General features: G+C 42.4%; 1 protein-coding gene across 1 annotated transcript in view; it reads right to left on the bottom strand.

Moving 5' to 3' along the window:
• suclg2 (succinate-CoA ligase GDP-forming subunit beta) overlaps positions 1-16,126 on the bottom strand; it is a 69,872-nt gene extending 53,746 nt beyond the window's left edge. The window contains exons 1-2 of the mRNA XM_056606901.1: positions 16,003-16,126; positions 1,175-1,316 (exon numbers count right to left, since the gene is read on the bottom strand). Coding sequence (XP_056462876.1) covers positions 1,175-1,316; positions 16,003-16,086 — 226 coding nt within the window. The 5' untranslated portion in view covers positions 16,087-16,126. The remainder of the gene's footprint in view (positions 1-1,174; positions 1,317-16,002) is intronic.
• Positions 16,127-17,747: the final 1,621 nt, after the last annotated feature.

Below are 17,747 nucleotides of genomic sequence, written 5' to 3' on the forward strand. Positions count from 1 at the left end.
AGCCTGCCTTAATTTAGTGTAACAGAGAATTAAAGATGAATGATGTTAAATGCAGGACAAAATATTTACGTGTCAGTGACGGACAATAAGACGGCGTGTCTTCTGCACGAATGTTTTTGAGTCACGTGCAGCTTCTGCAATCACCAAATGTTAAGTCGATTGGCCGATCATGCTTTTAGGACGGATATCAGCCAATAATGACCGTTGGCCAATGGATCCGTGCATCAGTAGAGTATAGGCACATTGGGGAAGCCTGTGTGTACATGCTTGCTGTCAAAGATACTGGCTGAAACCCATCGTGTGTGAGAGCAGATAAGCAGATGATTACAGACCCAGAGGCACTGGCCAGGGTTTCTCTTTCTCCCTCTCTCTTCCCCCCCCCATGTTTGCTTGTGGACTTTATCTTAGCCCACGGAGTGACCAGGGATCTCCGCATTGCCATGGATTCATGTGCTTTACACACTGAAACCAGGCCAGTGTGTGTTTATGTTTGGGCCCTTCTATATTTATAGCCACCAAATATAATTCAAGAAGGAGGTTTAAATCAGTCAACATTGGTGGTGATTGCACAAAATGTGTTCCCATTAATGTTAATATATGGCTTGAAGATGTCAGCTTAACGTGTGGAAGTGCGTGAAGGCGGGGGTTACTAACCAAATTATAAGAGCAGACACTGAACACAACATTAAATGTGTGAGAAACAACATGCGAGGGTGTGAAATAAATGAGTGTGATTGGAAAAGGATAAATTAACACTGGCCACTGAGCACAAGAAACACTGGACTGTTTGCACCCAAAGGCATTGAGACACGATTAAACTGAATACCATTTCAAGTGGGATTAGCCACAGCCATGTGCACGTTATATATCCAGCAGTTCCAGTTCATTTATTTTGCCAAAAGTAACATGACATAGAAAAATGGAAAAAGAGTCAATAAAGGACAATAACAACACAAGTATGTGATCGTAATCAAAGTTTACAAAGTGATTTAACTGAAGGGATGGATTTGAAGTCTCTAATAATAAATCTGCAGGCGATCTTCATCCAAGCCCCATCGAAAGAGGACGCCCTTGTATCCACATAAGTACAACACACGCGTTACAAGTGTGTGTGCGTGCATGTGTGCGTGCATGTGCGTGCGTGCGTGCGTGCGTGCGTGTCCTCTCCACCCACTCAGTCTCTTGGCTGCCTCCAGAGCCTCGGAGGCCGTGTCGGCCACGTAGAAGCGTTGGACGGCCACGCCGCTCTGCTCCATCAGCTTCTTGCTCTGGTACTCCTGCAGGTTCAGCCATCGCCTGGAGCTCAGACGGGAACCCTGGGAGACGAAGGAGAAGAGGAAGAATGAGGAGGAGGAGGGAAGGACGGGCGGAAAAGGATAGGGGTTAGGGAGTCGGCAAGTCAAATTTGTGACTTGTACGTAGGTACGTAGGTCTGTAGCAGATTGCTGAGGCACTGAACCTCCCAATAACTCTGGGGAACATGCGCTTGGCAGAGACAAGGGCGGGAAAATGGGGGAGCAGGGGTTGGAAAAAGTCTCATCCTCTTCAAGAGGAGAACTTTTTTCACATTATTCCAACAAGATGTCAAACACCTGCTCAACCCCCCCCTGCAACCTCCACCCCTTAAGAAACACCCATCGCTTTTGCTATTCTTTTCCCCTGCTTCCCCCGCTCACAGGATGTGGCGCAGCTTCTGGAGCTGCTTGTGCCGTCAGCAGACACGAGCCCAGTCAACTCCAGCTGTTACCGCTATTAAAAAGGCATTGGCTTTTCATATAACGCAGCAGAGCCACACAGGCCCTATTGAGCAGGGATCCTCAGGAGTGCAGTCACACATCACTGTGACTGCAGGTGCGTGCAGTCACGTCACCTGGGCCGCGATCGTGCGCCGTGCCACGCCCGTTGCACAGGGCACGAGACAAGCGTGGCTTTTTTCCACCGGGAAAAGGGTGTTGTTGAAGAGGAGAGGATTGAGCAGCAGAAGAAGTTAAGTTGCAAAGGGGTGAATAACATGTTTTGAGCATCGTGCTCGTGGCTATAAACGGTATAATAAAAGCACTAGGCTCTTGGCGTCATGGAATCTGTTGACCTCGGCCAACAAGAGGACACCAGAGTTATAGTGGGTGGTGCACCGCCGCCATGAAGCAGTTACTCTGAGCGTTTTAGAAAGGACGTCAGAGGGGAAAAGGGGGGCTTGCTTACATGGCTAGCGGTCTGCAGTCTCTCAACGCCATCTGGATACTTTGCCGTGCTGCAAGCCAATAAACATGCTCTGGTCCTAAAGCAGAATTTTATAAACATTTTAATATTTCGACTGTTGTCATAGTCACAAGGGCAGACCTAGAGAATCGTTTTCCGAGTCACGTGGCAAGCTAAAAGACTAAAACTAAAAGAAGGGCTGAAGCTGAAGGGATAGCAGAGTGAGCACAGAGTCGGTGCATGGTTGTGCGTTTCCAAGATAGCACAGTACTGTTGCTGGGGCTCGTGTTTATACAACAATAGGGCTACATTAAAAAAAGTAATTATAAATGTTATTTTAACAAAATGATTTTAACAAAAAACTGCATTCACCATATCAATATGGCTAGCATTGATGTTTAATTCACATGATTTTATAAACGCAAAGCCTTTTTTTATTTTAGAAGCGGGAATATTTGATGGCACATGAGCAATTTCACTCCCTTGTTTCGGATGTTAGTCTCATCCATCCCAACGCAGTATCAACGCATGAATAATGTAAGAATTCGTCTTCAAAAGCAAACCAAGACCAAGGAACTGATCATACAAGTTACAACTCTGCGAAGGCCTTTAATAAAAACTGAACAAAGTGAAAATTCTAAGATAAACGTGAGCTGTGGCTGCATTTGCATTCGTCAAGTGTGTGTTTTTTGTGCCAGCTGCCATCTGACTCAGTGGTGCGAATAGCTTGGCAAGGCCGCTCTTTTGAAGTCCTTTCCCTCTCCATCATTCATGAGGTGGAAAAACAATGGAAGAAAATGGAGATGGGCGCACACTTATTCACCACTACTGCTGCTGATATTCAACAAATATTGAGCGAGGGGATTCTAAAATTCTTCTTACAAGACTTGACAAATGGCTTTGTAAAAAGGGGACAAGTAAGAATCGTGATAATATGATAGCGAGACAAAAGTAGATAAAATGTTTTTACTCGCAGCACAGCATTGCAGGTGGACAATCTGGGCAACAAAATGGAGCCCGTTTGTGCTGCAGCAGGATTGCATTGTTCTCCCTCCTGTTCAGAACAAGCCTTCACTAGGAACCTGGCAGGAGAAATATAGAGAAACAAAATGGTCCTTATTCGACTCTTCACTACCATAACTGCACTAACGATGGCCATGCTCTGGTCATTATTCATACAGTTCGGGTGTGCGGGTTCACGTGTGTCATTATGTTTCCGGTTACATTTGGTTGCATGAACAAGGTACATGACATCATCCTACTGCATCAGTCGAGCAGTGTTCGACGCTGAGCAGAAGCATTGTGGTGCAGACTTCGCAAAGAGGAGAGCGGCGTTTAAATGATAATGCCTGTATCTGAACAACATCCACTCCGCCCCGAAAGCCGTCTGGTCTCCTACTTTGAACGCCGTTACGCGTGTGAACATAAGCTCAAACAAACATTCGCAATTGACCTCGCTTCAGAGCCTGGCGCTGTTGGCTTGTAAGGAAAAACAAAAAGCAACGGATATAAAAAGCATAACCTACCTCAACCATTCTCACACATTGCGAGGTGTTCCTTTTGTGAAAACAAATGGCAGTGTGACAGTGTCTCAGCAGAGGTGTGTGGGTGTGTGCATCCTTGTTCAGCTCTTCCACACAGAGCTGTGCTCGTCCCCTCGCCTGCTCCTTCATGTCCACTTTGCCTTAGCTGAACAACCATCAACGGCAGCATGGAGGAATGCATGCACGTTGCCTTTCAGTAGTGTATACAAAAAACACATCTTCTGCCCGTCTCTCCCAACTCCCCACGATATCAATTGAATGCGTTTGAAAATGAGCAGGACAGGCATGGGTTTTCCTCCACTGCTCAGAGTACCTGGACTGCTTTGTCAAATAGCTGGAATCGGCTTGACCAATATGTATTATTGATTTCAAAGATTATCTAAAAGGAAAAGCTTGTCGTCATTGCTGTCTGCATTTGAATAACCGGACTGCTTCCCATTCTGTGCATGTTGTTGTTGCTGCTTTTGCCATTCCGTTGTGTGCCAACCTCTTGGCCAGGGCCGAGGTCGCCGTAACTTTGTGGCAAAAGTTTTATTTTTAACCAGCATGCAGCTGAGTCCCCAACAGGGTCCCTTGATGCTAAAATCTCGTTGAATCACGTGCTTTGATGGCCAATCCCGTGTCATGTAGGGGACTATAAAGAGCGGTGCTAGCCTAAATAAGTATTCATCACGTCTGTACAGCATGGTGAACTCAAGAGATGAGGAACAAAAAATTCTTATTTTTTTGTGGAAAAAGTGACAGAAGACACAGACTATCACATTTTCTAAAGTTAAGTGGACCGCCAATTACAGCTTTGTTCTACCCACAAGCTTATGTCTCCGTCTTCAATATGTTCCAACTATATTTACTCATCACAGGCTGCCCAGTCACAATCCATTTTTCTCTATCCACATGAATCCACACATTATCCGGCTATAGAGATTTATATTCATAAATCCAAAGTGGCAATTGGAATACATTCCTCACCTGCTGACCCCGGTCAGCCATGGGTTCAAAGAAGAAGCGACGGTAACAAGGAGCTTAAAGACCATGCGGATGCTTCCTTAAATAGGAACAGGGGCTGCTGAGGGAGGGAGTCAAGCTCGGCCTGCGGGGTCCCTCCAGGCAGCCACAGACACCTTGGGCTGAACAACACTGGAGTAGGAGGCACCCAGGGCACTTTTACACAGCTTTGCACCACCATCCATAGACTAATGATGTTCTGCAGAGGAGGTCTTATGGGGCTTCAAAAACAATGCTTCTGCCGATAACTGCCACTCTCCTAGCCGTAATTGTACCGTTTCAGCCTATACTTTTTGAATCATTTTTTTTATTTGTTTTGTTATGTTGGAATGGCTTACTTCTTGTCGGTATGCAGCCAATTTTCTTCCATTTAAAAAAGTAATAAAAAACTTACAACTTGCCGTTAAACATTTCAAAAGGAGCAGTTGTGCAAGCTTATATAGGGGATCACAGTCTGATCCGCATGTGGCAAACCCAACATCGTCTTGGTTTGGCCAGAAAATGGAACAAAAATAATATCACAACACAAAATGAAGCCATTTGTTTGCACACTCAGCTGACACCGTAAACAGGCTTAATGGAAGCCAACTCAAAGCTACTGCTGTCGCGTGAAAACACTCCACTGCCTAGCGAGTATAAAGTGTAACCTGAGGAATGCCCTGCTAATGGTTGCTCTCACACGCCCATCGTCGCTCTGGGTTGTTTCAGGCACAGAGGACCGGCCATGCGGTGGCGGGGTCCTCGACAGCAGCGGAACCAGGCAAGCGCTCGCTGTCTGCGCTCCGTGAGAGAGCTGTAAGTGGCGGATGCCAGCGAGTCTGCCAGGGTGGCGTTCCGGCAGCCAGACAGAGCTCCCCTCCCAGGAGATCATCTCTCTACAGTAATTATCTTCATCAGTGCTCTGGAGACTACCCTGCCCAGTGCAATCTAACTACTGCTCCAGTTAAGCCACACACACACACACACACACACACACACACACACACACACACACACACACACACACACACACACACACACACACACACACACACACACACACACACACACACACACACACACACACACACACACACACACACTCAGGACCTATCTCAAGAGCATTTCAAATTTGATGGGGGGGAAATCCTTAAATGCAACCTTTTTCCACTACTAAAAGGAAGTTATGGGCAGGTGAGGTCAGACCTCATATCCTGTAAACCGTAAAAGCCAAATCCACCTCAGTGGATTATCATGAACAACAAAAGGCAAGAAGTGAAGTCAGCTGCAATTATAGATGGATCATCTTAGAAGTCAGAAATATGCATCATCAAGCATCAACTCTCATCATCCTGTGCTTTGCATATTTTGTTCAAGTTGATGGTTCTACTGTATATTCATTCATAAATTACAACATTTGCATCTGCAAATGAGACATTCAGGAATGTGAACAGCTTGATCTGCAAACATTTTAATGTGAAGAATGTAGCTAGGTCATTGAAGGGAAATACGACTGTGTATTTTGCAGAGTCTTTGGTTTGCCATTTTCTCATCCTGATTGCAATTGTACACTTGTATATTTGTCCGGGATGCAGGCCACTGTGCAGATAAATTCCCCCTTGCCAATTATAATGAGGTTGTTTCAACCTAGCCTGGAGGTTCCGATACTGCAAGCAAAATTTGAATCATTCTCCAATATAGACAGAATTATGTGTCACTGCATGTAAACTCAATAGAAATTGTAATTACTTTCTTGTGGTTTGCCATAAAACCTCAGTGCCAAATATTTTTGACATTGTTTTCGTAACGTAAACAGATAAATAAATGCCATTGCAGTTCATTGTTATCAATCAATCTGCTCTCAATATAAATATTAACATCATCTCCCCGCCACAATTTTGAAGCAGTAATGTAGTGTTGTAAACATTACCATATAATCAACAACACCCACCAGGACAGGCTGAAGGTTTAGATGGCCTCAAGTCTTTGATAGTTAAGGACATGAAGTTTCAGATGCTATTGAATATTAAAGGATCCTTTAGGGCAGGGCTTGGAGTGTCATTGATGTGCTCTATTGTCTTGATTGTGAGCTAGTAACTCTGAAAGTCCTTTGATCGTCCTTTTCCAAGCATTCTACTTCTCCGTAGTATCGGGTTCTCTCGCTTAATCTGTCCAATAGCAAGTGTTTAAACTGAAGGTCAATACTGACTCAAGCGATTGCAAAAGGACCTGAGGACAATCAGTGCATACCAAAGCATGCCTGACCTACACATCAGTAAAGGAGCGTCATCAGCAGATATCGTCTTGGAAAATAAACAAAACATGGTCATTACCACATCATCAACAAGAAGGCATCAATATGATTATATATCATACATTTTTAGAGGATTACAAAGCCCAACAGAGAAAAAGTACAACGGAAGGACACGAGCAATGGCATTGGCATAAAGATGATGAAACACAAGACAATAATACATAGCACAACAAAGTACATAGCCAATATGGCATACGCCTCCACATTGGGAAAATGAGGTGGCCTACACTGCCAACAGCTTATAGAACGGCTGATTTGACGTGTAGGGATAACACCAGGCCATAATGGGACTACGCGTGTATGAACTGACTTGCATATAAATGAATGTGTTATGTGTTCAGAAGTGACGTCCTGCCCTACGATGCACTACATTTATATTGTAGGCAATTGCATATTATAAACTTTTGCACTGAAAAGACCAAACTTAAAATTAACGACCCTTACCAGAGAACAATGCATCAGATGGTGGGAACATTTGCTTAAAACAAAATGGCCTGAAAGGGTTTCGATATAAACAATGAAGCAGAAGGGTGCACTCGATTGTATGGAGCAGATTGCATTTCTATGTTGCGTAAAATCAAAAGCACTGCCTTCTCTTTGCTGGGCTCTACACCTTAGGCCTGGCAGCAAACAACACCTTGATATTATTTATTACAAGAACCACATGACTGGGATGATCTCATTTTGAGGTTCTTTGTTGACAGAAGGAAGGAGCCTGACATGATAAAATCAACATAACACCAAATTAAATATCTTGTCACGATGAAGGAAATAGTGTTTATTCTAATATAATCATCTCAATAAAAATAAATATAATACAAACACAAAATTATAAATAACATTTATTTTAATTGATGAGGATAATTATATAGGTATAAACACAGCAACCGGCAGTTGTAGATAATTTACCTAATACAATAGTTATAAGTTTGAAACCCTCAGCACACTGGTTAAAGCAGGGCCGGGGCAGGTCCTCCCAGAGCTCTCCCAGTAAACCGTCCTTCTAACCCAAAGGCACGCGGAGGGCAGACGGTGCTGTGGCAGCAGCTGCATCAGGTTGCCAAGTCCTCGTCACAGATGCATTGATGGAGGGGACGCGGAACGCCAGTGCTCCCCAGGCGTCTCTCTGACCGGTCCATATGGTACCCAGCAAGGCAGCATTCCCCCATTGGGACCAGAGAAGCACAAAAAATTGTGCAGACTCATTTGGGAGCTGAACCCCACAATGTCACCCAAGGCGGGGAGGTCTTCTGAGGGAGTTTATGTTCAACCCTAGCGCTTTGCAAAGTTAAGCTATAAGGCTGACCAAAAAAACATAGCTTTTGCCGTTTGCCCTTTAGTTAACCCAGAGACGGAATCGATATACACCGGGTAATTTAAAGCAGTTGTCTTTTTCTACTATGAGAACGTGGAACAATGTCAAACAGTCACCAGAGGACGCCGTAGTAGTAGTGGCTGCAGGGGAAATTTATTAGGGTCGTAAGCCTTCACTAAGAGGGAAAAGGTTGCAAAGCAGGCAATCACCTTTAATCAGACCCATAAACGACACCTAGTCGATGCCAAGATGCTCGTCAATGTATCGCTCAAACACAAGGAAGCGCTGATAACAAGGGTCCAAAGATTCACCCGTTTCTTTTGTAAAAGGGGAGCCAGACAGGCCATCACTAACAGAAGGAAAGTTACAACATTGCCTTTTTGGCAGTTGCCGGCATGAAGGTATTATCATCTCTATCCATAGCTGGCTTTATCAGCCTTATAACCAAGCCATGAAATATATGTTATTCAAAGGGGGTTTATAGTCAGCCAATAGCAATGCTGCCAGCACACCAGTGGTGTATTGGCAGAGGGAGGAGCTGGAGAGCCTTCAGACTCTACTTCTGCTGTATGACCAAATCAATACACTACAGGTCATGTCAAGAAGAATCAATGTAATTTGCACAAAAAACAGTGGGTCATTATAAGTGCTTAGGTACAGTATTTGACCATTTATGATTATAGAGAAGCCGACACTCATGTAATGAAAGGCTGTGTTGAAGATGTACAGGCCAGAATGCACAGGCTCCTATAGGGGTTAGCAATGTTAGCCGATTATAAGTAGAGTCATTCCATAAGCAAAACCAAAATCTCAATGAGTTGATTTCGATAAATTCTTTAAAGGATTATAGTAAATCTGAAAAAATATTGTTGGTTGTTTGAACAGAAATATTGATTATATTTGTAGAATGTTGGTGTATTTTAGTGTCTCTCTTATTGTTCACATTTCTAGTCTAGGAACAGGCCAGGGCCTCTCATACTGATACAAGGTGTTATCCCCAACATTCTGCCATTGTTATGTCTCAAGGTTGAACCTGGTCCTCCGGGACATAGCCAGGGCCAAATACCTTATCAAGGCTGAGAGTGCGTCTGTTCACGTGTTATTCATCTATCCCCTTTTTGTATTATACTCGCCCCAACCCTTTGGTTCGACGAGAAGAGGGTTCGACAGCCAAGGAACAAGTCATCGACCACCGGGTCCACTATAGATTATTCAACCTAAGTCTGTATCACGCTGTATTACATCCTGGAATAAACCATCTATTCAACCCTCTGATCCAACCTGTCAAGCTGCTTTGATTTCGACTTCAAGAATTACTACTATGACTGAAAATACACAACGCAGAGTCTGTCCGAACAGTTTAGAAATAAGCTGAAATCTAACATATTATACTGTGGGTTTATTATCATTTACTGCCACTCATTCCGAGTTATTTTTTGCTCTTGCTTTTTGACTCCAAACAAGACTCAATGGAGTGGTCACAACTCCAGGGCCAGTGGATAACGAATTCTCTCTTTAAAGTTTTTTTCTGTTGAATGAATGAACGAATGGCCTATACTAAACAGCTATAATCATGTGCTAGTGGGTCTAAAATCCTCATTACTAGTCAATGGCAAGAACCTTTTTCCTGTGTGATGACACTATACAATTAGTGACGACAAATGGCTCCAGAGTTAATTAACCAGAATGCTCCTTGAGGGGAATTATCAAATATTAAAGAAATTAGCTGAATCGCCAGTTCACCAATTGCAAGTAATTGATTTTTTCCTCTTTCAGGACCACAACTTACCATCTGCATGCGGCCCTAAAATGGGGATTTAAAGCCGTGACACTTGCATGAGCAGAGCGTAGAGCATGAGGCACTCCTGCATCTAAGAGCCACTTTAAAAATCATTGCCATCTGATTGGAATTGGAAGGTTTTTCATCCAATTCGGTGGCAGTTTGCTACTTAGCGTGAACTCATAAAGAAAGTGTTGTTCATTTGGATGCGTGCGCTGTATCGTTAACTATGTTAGAGGTGACACATGGTGAAGGGAAGGCAAAGAGGCATAGTTAATGTGGCTGTTACGTAAAAAAAACAGGCCAGTATGAATCACAACCAAGCTAAGCCATGTAGAGGCATCACACGCTGTGAAGCAGAAATAGGCTAATTCCAATAACCATCAGGGCAGAATAAAAACCAGACTGATAGTCTTCTTTAATTAATGAACTAATTTAGTGTTGACAAGAGAACATCTCTCCTCTGTCCTTAGCCTCTGCATTGCCCAAATGGCTCTCAAAATGAAGAGAAACGATAATGATACGGTGTACGTCCCCCATTGCAAATTCTTACAGAACCATTTTTAAGTGATGGGTTAAAAGAGCATGACGACTATTTTGCCAGAGCATAGCATAGCGCTAGACTAACCGACTGCATTTGAAGTCAGCTCTACCTCGAAAGGCATCAAGATTAATTATACTTTCTGATGTAGCACTTTAGCAAAGTCCCAGAAGGTAAACATTGTGGCAAAGGTATAAAATAAAGTCAATCTCGTGTGAAAGTGAAATAAAAAGCCATCAATCATTTACCAGATGAATTGACCAGATTTTCCAGTGACATTGAAGCTAAATGTATAAATGCTTCTATGACTTGCCAGTACAATTCAAAGTTATGCTGCTTAACTCATTTCAAGGAGGATGGGTGTAGGACACTCCAGCATGAAGCCTTTACTAGACAAGGTGAGAGAAACGGCATACCTGTCTCTAATAGCCTGGGCTCAAGTGAGGAGCAGTGGAGCATGGCTTCAGGATTTAGATTGGCAAGATTTGCATCCTTGGCAAGCCTAATCCACCCCCAGACTGCCGAGAGAGAGAAAACAGCAACTGTTGGGTCTCCACAGATAGGGGCTTTATTAATTAGCATACTTAATAAGACAGAGTCTTATTTGAAGGTGTCAGGGCAAAACGCGAGATAACGCCACAGAGCTGCAACAGAAGCAGCGGCATACTGCATACTCTGACAACATTCACATACACATGTCAGGCATTTATATCTAATTATATGCAATTTAAAATAGGACCTATGATCCAACGTGTGCCGATTAGTTGAAGGTCAAATATTTTGCGAGTAAACGCTTATGATTATTTTTAATCAAGTCTTTTTTTATTGTATGCAGATTTTATACGGTATGCTGAAGTCCATAAAATTATGAAAATTATTTCCCCAATGCTTTGCTCTTCTCTTCCAATGGATCATTGCTTGTTTTGCGGTATGTTTATTTGTGTCGGAGGTCTCTTCCACCACCACTGTAAACTAGTATAACAACAACGGTATACATAATGCAAAGACATCAAAATGGAAGTTGTTACAAAAGATGCTAGCAAGAAGAAAAAAGGCATTGACTATGGCATCTTTTCAAACTGGAACAATAAGAATATACCTTCTGAAATAACATGATAATTTATTCGCTGTGCCGCAATTCAGCATGACTAGATTTTCTTCCTTATGAAGAGGAACAACAACAGTGCAGGAGGCTGCTAGGAGGTTGTACACTCATTCCACTTTATAGACTTTGCCAAGTCTTGCTAATGACTGCAGCTCTTTTAAATTATTGAAAAAGTCTAAACACCCCTCACACGCTACAGAAACGGCCATTAACCTTAGTGAAACGATATTCAAATCCAGTTAGAGCTAACTCGGTCCCCAGTATCCCTTGCAGGGGTTGGGGATGTAAATGTGTTCACGGGGAGACAGATGGGGGAGCCGCCCATCGTTTGAAGTTCCAGCTAAAGAACCCCCAACACCCTCCCACCCTGTCCTGTAAAATATTCAGTTAGTCTGACAGAGCCGCTGTTTGTCCTCCCCCCACTGTTCCCCCCTGCGTGACACGCTGGGCTGTGGCAGTGGCTGCCGGGCCACTACTGTGCACCTCACTTTTGCAGGCGAGTGAAAAAAAATGAAAGAAAGTTGAAGTTTGCAAATGTTTACAAATTTAGCACGACGCAGTGACAGTGAAAAACAGCCCTGGGATTATCTCACAGAGCAGACAAGAGTGAAAGAGATTTGATTTATGAAGGGGAGTTGGGGGGGGGGGAGAACAAGAAAAAAATATAGAAACTCTGTCCCACGCTCTGGCCCTGAAGAGCTTCCCTGCTGCAGGACCGTACGAAATAGCATGATGTTCCCCCCCATTGTTACTGATAAATCTGTGCAAATTGAATTCCCAGCAGAGTTGTGATGACGCCAGAGCCGATGTGAATCTTTTGTGGAGATACCTGCCTGTCAATCAGCAAAGGGCTCTGATACTGTGCCACAGACCAGAGAGAATCCCCAATCATTACTCTTATCACCTGGGAAACAGACCCCCAAAAATAGAGAACTATGGAGGGGAAAAAAGAGGGCAACAGAAAGTCTTTAAACGCCTAAGTGTGTGTATGTTGTTTGTGTGTCTCAGAGAAAAATAACACGCAAAATTTGAAGTTGTGCACGAGTTTACCAACTGAAGACAGGTAGGGTGTGTGCGTGTGTGCGCGCGTGTTTGCGTGCGTGCATTGCATGCAACACTGAGTAAAACGATCAATTGTTGAGAGCGCTGGCAGACAGCCAGGTGGCTGCAGAATGTGCCGAGCCCCGCATGTTGATGAAGGGTGAACAGTAGTTCAGGAGACTACCGGAATAAATGGACTTCTGGCTGGAGAGCCAGTTCTACAACCAAGCTCATTTCTCTTACAAGTCATCGTTGAAGAGTAAAACGTCCAAGCTAATTTAACAAATCAATAAGGCAGAGATCAATTGGCCGATGGAAATACATTTGTATGGTGCGACCGCGGCAGTAAGGGGCCGTCACAATCTTTACTCGGAAAGAACGTTCCGTCAGGAAGATCGTGAACATGTGATCCAATATTCGAACAGTGTTCCTGAAGGATGCACTACAAATAAAAGCAATAAGTGCGTACATCACAGCCTCAGTCTGAGTAAAGAATAAACCACAGCAAACATTACAAAGTTTCTGCAAATCATTTGAACTGAGTCAACTTTTGACTCAGACAATCGGGAGAAAGATAATCAATAATGTAAAGGATGTCAGCCGTTCAATATTCTGAAGTTTTCCTTTATAGCCCAAGGACATTCAAATAAGTTAAAATAAGAAATATTACCAGTATTACACATTTAATCATGGCTGGCCGGGCTCGGCGCTACAGGCTTGAAGCACTATACAACATGCTGTTGTATAGTGATTAACTCTGATGACAGTATAACTGTGACACATATGTAAAGACGCAAAGGCCTGCTAGGCATTAGCGCTGGGCCATCAACAACAGGCTTTTACACGGCTTCAAGCTAAATGGAATTGTCTGAAACGAAAGAAAGAACAATACTAAATGGCAGTTGTTCTATGGATAATTTGTCAATTGAGAAATAAGATTCATGAGTGCGTTCACAGCAGCCAAAAATACAATGCTGAAGCTGCATAACTAATAAAATAAAAATACAATGTAATCTTATGTAGGTCCCACTTAAAACTGTGATAAATTACTCAATGGACAATGTAGAATAATGCAGCCGAATATTATTTATAATCTTAGACAATAAAAAACATGCTATTTGACAATTTCTGCTTACATAGTCAACTAGCAAGTTATTGCACTTTAATCCAGATTATGTTGGCACAGAGTCAGCCATTGCTTTGCTCATCAATTGTTGGATTGGTTCCACAACACTTCCACGGAAAAATGACCATGGAAAATACCTTTATATTATTTATATCTATATCTATCTATCTATCTATCTATCTATCTATCTATCTATCTATCTATCTATCTATCTATCTATCTCTTTATTTGAGATCCTGAAGAGATATGCTGTGGTTTTCACCTCTCCAGCTCTTGGAGTATGTAGGCAAGAAAGCTAAAGCTAGACCACCATTAGCAAAGAGTTTTGACAATGTGAACTAATGAAATGTAGAATCATACTGCAACTCTTAACTAAAGCAAATTAATGATGGATGACAAGAGGGGAAAAATGCAAACAAAAGTGAAGCAAAACAGCAGTTCCCTGTGAATCATTATACGCACACATGACCCTGAACTATAGAGTTCAGTTCTAACGACCTATTAGCCTTTGTGTTTTCGATAGGTAACCTAATAATCAATGCTGCCGTGTTAACTATTGTGAATGATGTAGCTGATGTGTTTTTAGTTTGATGTTAGCCAGTTTGATGTTAGACATTTGTCTTGCTTCCTAGAAAGCCACTTTGGCATCTTAAAACTCAATCCCTACTTAAAATCATCTGAATTTGAGACACGCAAATATCAAACTCAAATCACTGCGATTACAAAATACATTTTGCATTAGGTCTAATTAATCGACTCTCACGTTGAATAGGTTAAGAGAGATAATGTGAACTTAATTGTTTTGAGTTCGTTTATTAGCTAAGTGTACTGATGAGGGGTAGGCTATCGGGAGCAGGTTTAATAATTCTGTATATTAATTCAACACGCTCAATTTACAACACACACAGCTGCATCAGCACGATGCCTTATATTTGTAGAATAATATTGTTTTAAACAGAGCAAAGCACGCAGTGCAAATCATGGCAGTTCTGTTTGCTTCAGGTTACTTAAGTCTATTTTGAAAATAATTTAAATGATTGTCTGTCCAGAGAAGGCTATGTGCTTTGGACTTAAAGCCTACATCTATGTAAAATATTAACTAAACAAAGGTCGAACACAGTGGCCGACCACTGCTCTAGTAGCTTGAGTTACTTGTAGCTACAGTTGTATCTTTGTCATTTTCAGAAAACCGTTATTGTCTGAGATTTTCCCATGAGGAGGAATAAAAGTGGACCACAAAACTATTAGAGAAAAATACCCTGTATGGATCGATGAATGGACGCTTTGTATTCTTGAGAAAAAAAAAAATTCAGATATGTTATCTCTGGCATGAATAATATCTTCAGTACCAAAGTTCCATAGTAAAGGTTTAAATGAGACCCAACAAACTAACCCGAAGGCACAGGAGGTGATCAGGTAAAGAATATGGGAGAAACCAAAAGCCCACTTCAGCTTGTTTGCATTGTCAATACTCCACATAGTTTAGTTTAGCCAGCTCCACCGCTAGTACTAACAGCTCAGACAACATTGATTGCTTTAAAAAATGCAAGCGTTACTTCAACAATCCAGGAACATCATGGAGATAATAGATCAAATAAACGCTAGATCAACATTGGGATCAAAGTGCAATGCTTTGTCAACCTTTACACTATGGGCTTATCACCAACACCGTTATCTGTTGAGAGGGTAACGTTAGCGAGGTCAGGACTTACATGGCATGAATGGTTTTTCAGAGATAATGTTTTAAGCTAAAACATACAAATGTTGCAACATGAACAATAACAGGGACTAAAAAAACGAGACGTCTGATTATTAAATACAACTCATAGATCCTCAATACAACATCATTCTGTACAATACTACTACTCGCTCATTCGTGTTGCAATAACCTCTGCCAGCAAACTTGCACCATAAACTTTGATCTGTCAAACACTACCAGGTAGCTTGCCGACACGTTTTACTAACGTAAGGACAAGGACAACGAAAAGGAACAACAGGATACACGACTGACGGGTATAGGACAAACTCGCAATATTGTAAATCATGTTAGTACCTTGAAATTGTCTAGGAAAAGATGTTTTGAGCTTGATAATTGCAGTCCTCTTAGGGCAGCCTGAGAAACCATGGAAGCCGCCATGTTGACACGAAGGACGGAAGTGAAAATGACGTCAGAGCCATGTGTGTCTTTAACGCGTTGACGTTACTGAAAATTATCATATATGGATAAACTATCTGTCCGACCCGGATATTTCGTTGAATAATACATATACATAAAGTTAAAAAGAAAAAGACAAAAAAAAAGTGTGAATGCTTTTTATATTTCTAAGGATCTCTGTGCTTGACAACGTCTAAGGTCATTTCATTTTGGATGTCATTATTATGCACAATATGTATTATTTATATTAAATGAATATGAATATGATCTATTATATATATGTATTATTTTCAGTGGATGTGTGTGTGTGTGTGTGTGTGTGTGTGTGTGTGTGTGTGTGTGTGTGTGTGTGTGTGTGTGTGTGTGTGTGTGTGTGTGTGTGTGTGTGTGTGTGTGTGTGTGTGTGTGTGTTTATAATGTAATAATAATAATAATAATACATTTAATTTAGAGGCGCCTTTCAAGGCACCCAAGGTCACCTTACAGAGCATAAAGTTATCATAAATCGTTTAAAAACAAGACATTGTGGAAAAATAATAATAATAAATAAATAAATAAATAAATAAATAAATAAAACAAAAACAAGACAAAACAATCAAGACAGTGATCAGTTAGACGTTGTGTGCGAGTTTGAACAGGTGAGTTTTGAGTTGTGACTTGAAGATTGTAATGGTGTCTGACTGTTTTATGTGTGGGGGGAGGGAATTCCAGAGCCTACCCAATGTAGGACTACTTGATGTTCTTAATTAATTTGAGCATGTTTACGACACCCCCCAGCACCCCCCAATTCCTCCCGTAACTCCTACTTAACCCATCATCCTCATCATCCTCATCATCCTCATCATCCTCATCATCATCATCATCATAAAACAACCAATGTAATCACCTTATTTCAGCCGCAAGCTGTATAAATATCCCATTATTCAAATGTTCACATCTGCAGCGGCAAACACTGTGAAATGCAAGTTAATTTACAGTATAATATAGCCTATACTGAACGACTGCACATCAAGGTCTAGGGTGGTTCAAGCCCACGCCAACAAATATTCATCAGACAGCCACACTGGCTGGATCCACATGCATGACCTTGTGAGTGCAGAAAAGCCGCCACTGTTCTCAGCAGAGGGGCGACGGCACAGCGAGGCAGACGAGAGAGGTAGACAGCGTGGGATGGAGTAGCGGCTGATCTTGACTGAATAGCTAAATAGTCCACTCACACTGTCCTCCAGAGCCCTCATTACACGCTGCATCTTGAAAGGGCAGAGAGGGCAAAGTGATCATAAAAAGCAGTGATTATGACAGAGGGGAAGGGCAAGAGAGAGAGAGGGAGGGAAAGAGGAGAGAGAGGGAGAAGGAAAGCGAGAGGGGGGGGGAGAGAGAGAGAGAGAGAGAGAGAGAGAGAGGGAGAATGATAGGGTGAGAGAGAGAGAGAGAGAGAGAGAGAGAGAGAGAGAGAGAGAGAGAGAGACAGAGAAGAGAGAGAGAGAGAGAGAGAGAGAGAGAGAGAGAGAGAGAGAGCGGGAGAAGTAGAGAGAGAGGCTTGGAGTATGACAGAGACGGAGGAAGAGGGAGGGAAAGGGAGAGAGAGGGAGGGAGAGAGGGAGCCACTTTTTGAGAGAAGGAGAGATAGAGGGAGAGAGGGA

This window comes from Gadus chalcogrammus, chromosome 13 (assembly GCF_026213295.1).
Source record: "Gadus chalcogrammus isolate NIFS_2021 chromosome 13, NIFS_Gcha_1.0, whole genome shotgun sequence".
NCBI classification, from domain to species: Eukaryota; Metazoa; Chordata; class Actinopteri; order Gadiformes; family Gadidae; genus Gadus; species Gadus chalcogrammus.